The following is a 6,254-nucleotide window of genomic DNA, read 5'->3' on the forward strand; positions in this document are numbered from 1 at the left end:
GTATTGTTTGTTCTTTCTTTCCGGTGAGTAAGAATATTTATAATTTAGGTTTAATAGCAATTTTAGCCCCCTAACTTTTTAAAAGTTGCTATTTTGGTCTACTAAGAAAAAACTATAAAACTGCGCCCTAAGTTTTGCACTTGTAGCAGTTTTGGCCCCCAAGACCAATTTTGACTCGATCTACGCTGACATGGGACCCTAAGTGAGGTGCCACGTGTTATTTTTTTTGGCCTTGGGGGACCAAAACTGCTACAGTTGCAAAACTTAGGAGGCGGTTTTGTATATTTTTTTTCTTAGGGGGCCAAAATCGCAACTTCATGAAAGTTAGGGGACGAAAACTCCTATTAAGCCTATAATTTATCTCTATAGAGAAAAACTATGGACATTTTCTTTATAGCATTCTCTCTAACACCCACTTTCCTATCGAGTCAAACTCATGTGAGTCTCACCACTTTATGTAAGATTCATTTTCAATGTATGATTCTCATATAGTTTTCACCTAATAAAAAAAAATAGTGTTAGATAGAGTGTTTGAAAGAGTGTTAAAACACTTTTATCTATGGTTCTTTACGAATAAAAATGTCCCCAAAACCTTATTATTAATTTCAAAAAAGATGGGACAATTTATTTTTATTTTTAAGAATGGGACAAATATTATTAGTGGGGACCATACTAATTATTAAATACTACGAATATAGTATAGTATAATGTTTACGGGAAAAAAAGGAGTTGGTGTGTAACCCAAAAAAAAAGAGGAGTGTTGTTATTGGACTGACATAGATTAAACAGTGCCACGGTAGTACCAAATAGGAGTATGTTTTTCTCTTGGCATCGCAGCCATAGAGATTAGAGAAGATCAAAATTGTTTAGTCTTCTTGTTGTAGTAGTATATATAAACAGACGCGTGTAAGCAAAAAGAGAGAGAGAACTGAGAAGAGAAAATGAGCAGCAGCAACTTGGGAAATGTTGTGTGTGTGACTGGCGCTTCAGGTTACATCGCTTCATGGCTCGTCCGATTGCTTCTTCATCGTGGCTACACTGTTAAAGCCACCGTTCGCGATCCAAGTATTTGTCTTTTTTCTTTTTTCTGAATTTCAATTGTTTAATTCACATGTGTCAGACACCCTTCAGTCCGAAGTGCCGATGTTGATCGGATCTCTTTATTTACACGTACACTTCTGATTCAAGGCATGGCTGGACACATAATTATATCCTCTATTGAAATTATTATTCGTATGTTCTGACCCTCTCTCTGTCTTCCTGTAGATGATCCCAAGAAGGTTGACCACTTGGTTAAGCTTGATGGTGCTAAGGAGAGATTGCAACTGTTCAAGGCAAATCTACTTGAAGAAGGTGCCTTTGATTCTGTTGTTCAAGGCTGTCATGGTGTCTTTCACACTGCATCTCCCTTTTATCATGATGTCAAGGATCCTCAGGCTGAATTGATTGATCCTGCTCTCAAAGGGACTCTCAATGTTCTCAACTCATGTGCTAAATCCCCATCACTCAAACGTGTTGTTTTAACTTCTTCTATTGCTGCTGTTGCTTATAATGGGAAGCCTCGAACTCCTGATGTTGTTGTTGATGAGACTTGGTTTACAGATGCTGATTTCTGTGCTAAATCAAATGTATATGGGTAGATGGAATATGACATTTTATTATCAATTATCTTTTTTATTTTTTGTTACAATGTCAGCAAAGTGTGTGTCATGATTAATCATGTAATGAATTATGCTATCATGTTCTTTGACTTCTTCCTATTTCCTATTCATTGTTTCAGCTGTGGTATGTGGTTTCAAAGACATTGGCTGAAGAAGCTGCCTGGAAATTTGTTAAAGAAAACAACATCGATATGGTTACTATTAACCCAGCAATGGTCATAGGGCCTCTCTTGCAACCAGTCCTAAACACAAGTGCTGCTGCAATTCTAAACCTGATTAATGGTAATTAATTACAATTCTAAATGCAGCAAATACTCTTATTATCTTTCTCTGTCGGCATCTTGCATATTATTTTTCTTGTCAGCTACCTTTCTGCATCTATTTTTTTTTTTTTTTTTTTTTTTTTGTGGTGACCGAGGTTTGAACCCCGGACTTTGCATATATTATGTATTGTCCTACCAACTGAGATAAGCTCATGAGGGCACCTTTTCTGCATCTAGCAATATGGAAAGAAAGATATAAAAATAATTTGAAAGCTACTAAAAGTAGGGTTAGATAAGTACAAGATATGTGCATTATAATCGTAAAAACTATTGCTGATCTGGATGATATGAGTCTATTTCCTTTTATTTCTGGCTTTTTGTTGATAGTTGTTTAATTGTAATCGTAGCAGTTATTGTTGAGCTGGATGAGAGTCTATTTCCTGTTATTTCTAGCTTCATTGTTGTTTAATCTTTTATTTATTTTCATTTCATATATGACATTGATTTTTCCCTCAATTGCTTCATCGTTGCTTATTGTGTTCTCTTTTGTTGTTATTTTAATGAATATTAGCAGTTTTTATGTACTTCAAATATGTTTGTGTTCAAGAGGACAAGATTTTGTCCTTCTGTAGATAATAGAAGCTCTTTCACTTCCTTGATACAGGTGCACAGACATTTCCAAATGCTAGTTTTGGATGGGTCAATGTGAAAGATGTTGCAAATGCCCATATTCTGGCGTACGAGAATGCTTCAGCGAGTGGAAGACATTGTTTAGTTGAGAGAGTAGCACACTACTCCGAAGTTGTGAGGATTTTACGTGAACTGTACCCTTCGTTGCAACTCCCAGAGAAGTAAGATTAATAATTTCGATAACTGAATGATAGCATATAATTTATGTTCCTATATGAATGTTAATTCTCATCTGATGTGCCACATTCATTAAAGCTTTATTTACTTGTTTGAAACTCAATTCAATGCTAAAATGAAAGGATTCAGTCATCGCTAAATGCCGAAAAATTTCAACAAGTTAGAGGTCTTTGAATGATTTAGAATAAATGCCTTGCTTTACATAACAAGATTGTAAAGGTTTATATACAAGAGAGAATATCTCAAAATAAGGGAAAGTAAAAAATTAGGGAAAGTATATTAATGGTAATAAACAAAGAGATGAATTCTAATTGTGACTGTAATCACCTTCTAGTGGGAGCATATATATTCTATGCATCCAACTTGGTCTGTATAATCAATCTGACATCCCCATAGAGGTTTGGTGAATGCAACTTCATATCTATTTGTCCCCTAGTTGATATGTTCTCTATCAGACTATCATATAGTTAAAGTAAGGGTACCAAGTGTTTGTGGATGAATTGATTCATTTGAGTTGTTTTCTATGTGCTTGCTTGTGACCGAGCACATTGATGTGGATGAATTGGGATGTTGCTTTATGTTACCTGATGACCTTCTCCTCAGACTTGATCACCTTTCGATTTATAGCTCATGTTAATTAGCTTTACTTCAGTATAACTTTTATTATTTCTGTACCTTTTAACACATATTCAGCCTCTGGACCCCAGTACGTAACACATGGTTTCACTGAGGTTTTGCTAATTTCTTTTTCAATAATATAACACCTTCTATCATATTGGGTAACTTGAATGTCATGATGACTTGCACCTTCCTCTATTTTTGTGTCTTCTGTAGATTAATTGTTATGCAAAATTGCTAATTTGTACTGAATTTTTCATTTTGGGATTCATTGCTGAATTAAGTGTTTTTAAAATACGGCCAAGTATAGCAACTTTAAATATGCAAAGTCCTAGAAATTTTGTTTTATACTCGAAATTCATAGGTTAATGGTTACTATAAGATGAGCCCTACATGATTCATCATTCTGTCCGTTTCTGTATTTACATTTATATAATAATTTAAATATTTCTAGTTTAATCTGTTTAGATTTTTCTAATATCGTTTTCACTTTGTCAACTATGTTACCAGGTGTGCGGACGATAAGCCATATGTGCCTATATATCAGGTTTCCAAAGAAAAGGCGAAAAGCTTGGGACTTGAATATACTCCTTTGGAAGTGAGCATCAAGGAGACTGTTGAAAGTTTGAAAGAAAAGAAGTTCGCCAACCTTTAATTTGTGGTATCTCCTTGTTTAGTTGATGACATGGCTTTTGATGCCTATGCTTGTGAAAAAACTCAGTATGTGAAATAAGGTTTAAATTAGATCTAGATTGGTACTAAGCACTGAAATAAGTCATTCTTCATGGTTTGGTTTGTACTCGTGATGGAACAGTGAATGAGTTAAGGTAATCTGTGTTTTGGTTATTATTTTAGGGTTCCCCTTTTCAGAATTGCTAGAAAGAGCTCTCTAGCGAGCGCACAACGAGGAAACACCACGTGACCAAGGTTGAGTCATAATGTTCAAAACCCTTCTCCAAGATATGCTTCGCTTGTGAAAGGGAAAAAGAAAGTGGAACAGGCTTCCACTTTGTTTTAGTTCCTAATAACTTGGAAAAACTCAAAAAAAAAAAAAAAAAAGGATTTCTGGAAAACTATCCTTAATGTCCAGTACCTCGAGGTTGAATAGAGAAACTCTAGTGACCTCTTGGAAGATGGGCTGTTCTCTCAAAAACTATTCATACCCTCTCCATCCTAAATTAATTAACTAACTATTTGCAAAAAGAAAAAATGTCTCAAAATAACGAATATTTTCAATTTTTAATGCAACATTAACTATTTATAGTTTAAATTGTGGAATTGATGTCCCAAAATAACTTATCTTTTCAAACAAGGAAAATTTAAAGCAAGGTTGATTGCTAAAGACTACAAAAGAAAGTATGGAGTTGAATATGAAGCTTATCCAGGTCACAAATTTCTCTAAGACGAAATATATTTTACCAGGTTGTTGTGTTCTCGAGGCACCGTTATATAAACATTCTTTTACTCCCAAATTATAAGTTGTTTTGGAGAAAAAAATATGTCATAAATTATTATAAGTCGTTTTATGATAGATTCACGTATGGAGATTATCAGAATTCTAGGTTATGCCAAGGAAAAGAAAACAAAACAAAATAACATAAAGAAGAATAATAAAACGGCAGAATATTTTCTATCTCCTCAAGGGGAAACAATGCCTCTATAAATAGGCAGGGTCTTTAGACCTAATACAGATAATGGGCTTTGACCCAACAAGAAATACAAGAGGATAAGATAAAAGGCCCAACACCACATTGGCTTGATAATTGCTCTTTGGTGCCTCCTTAAATTTAATGTGCTATCATTTTACAATACCAATTAAGTGATATTTTTCTTACTACACCATCAACTATTTATTACCTTTTTTTTCTTCCCTTTTGTAAAATTTGTTTTTCCCATACAATATTAACTACAATTGTTAATTTGTGTGAAATGATCACAATGAAAAACGCGGGCCAATCACTTACAACATTGGTGATTTTGTCAAAGTAAAGTGTTTTCCCACATAGACAACTCTTGTTGATGCTCCTTACAACAAGCTTTCTAAACAATTTTATGGTCTTTACAAGATGGGTGCATTTCACATGGGAAAGTCTAAAATCTTCCTACCATAGGAAAGTTTATCTTTGCCATTAGATTAAATATGAACATAGTTTTTACTATGGTAAGTCCACACTATATCATCCACTACCATTCTCTCTCCTACACTCACCACCACAACCGTATTCCTTTCCTTCATCTCTCCATCTTGGTCTTCATTTTCAATTCATAAAAGAACACAAAAATCACAACTCATGAATTTGGGTAAAATTGTTTATCCAACAACTTCATATTCTCCCTTTCATCATTTCTCTCCCATTCATCTAAAACTCTGATATAGAATTTGAGATCTGGAACTATTACCTTAATTTTGGTAATAATAGATCTAGTATGCCTAACCAATTTCATTTTATCAACAAAAACGTGCTATTAATCAAAATAACAGAATACTGGTGAGCTACAATCAGAAGGAATCTATGAAACCCATATAAATGGAGAAACTATCATGCTACAAAAACAAACCTAAACAGAGGATTAGGTTCTTTAATTAGATTGAAGCTAGAATATTGTTTTTAATTGTGAGTTCCATAAACACCATGGTTTTTCAATTGCAACACATGGAGATTGTTTTTGAATTGTTCTTTAATTTTAATTTTTTTGTTTCTTTTTATTTTTCAAGATTTTTTAAGAACAAATGATGAAGATGGAAATGTACTTGTTGTAGTTTCATGGAGGTTGAAGATATTAAGTTGAAGAGAATGAGGTTAAAGTAATAGGTGGTGGTAGGTGAGTTGCAGGTTTACAAAAT

At 33.9% G+C, this 6,254-nt stretch overlaps 1 protein-coding gene across 1 annotated transcript; it reads left to right on the forward strand.

Moving 5' to 3' along the window:
• The first annotated feature begins 859 nt into the window (after nt 1–859).
• Nucleotides 860–4,255, forward strand: LOC11427940 (phenylacetaldehyde reductase). Its single transcript, NM_001424900.1, has 5 exons — nt 860–1,065; nt 1,267–1,628; nt 1,781–1,943; nt 2,589–2,775; nt 3,920–4,255. Exons 1-5 carry the CDS (start codon nt 942–944, stop codon nt 4,062–4,064), a joined length of 981 nt encoding a protein of 326 aa, NP_001411829.1. The 5' UTR covers nt 860–941; the 3' UTR covers nt 4,065–4,255.
• Nucleotides 4,256–6,254: the final 1,999 nt, after the last annotated feature.

This window comes from Medicago truncatula, chromosome 3 (assembly GCF_003473485.1).
Source record: "Medicago truncatula cultivar Jemalong A17 chromosome 3, MtrunA17r5.0-ANR, whole genome shotgun sequence".
NCBI lineage: Eukaryota > Viridiplantae > Streptophyta > Magnoliopsida > Fabales > Fabaceae > Medicago > Medicago truncatula.

What these genes read in the sequence shown, in the direction of transcription:
- LOC11427940 (NM_001424900.1), top strand. Translation starts at nt 942, where the DNA reads ATGAGCAGCAGCAACTTGGGAAATGTTGTGTGTGTGACTGGCGCTTCA. An exon ending in AATTCTAAACCTGATTAATG is followed by an intron (nt 1,944 to 2,588) that starts GTAATTAATTAC and finishes TCCTTGATACAG; the next exon opens with GTGCACAGACATTTCCAAAT. An exon ending in TCGTTGCAACTCCCAGAGAA is followed by an intron (nt 2,776 to 3,919) that starts GTAAGATTAATA and finishes CTATGTTACCAG; the next exon opens with GTGTGCGGACGATAAGCCAT.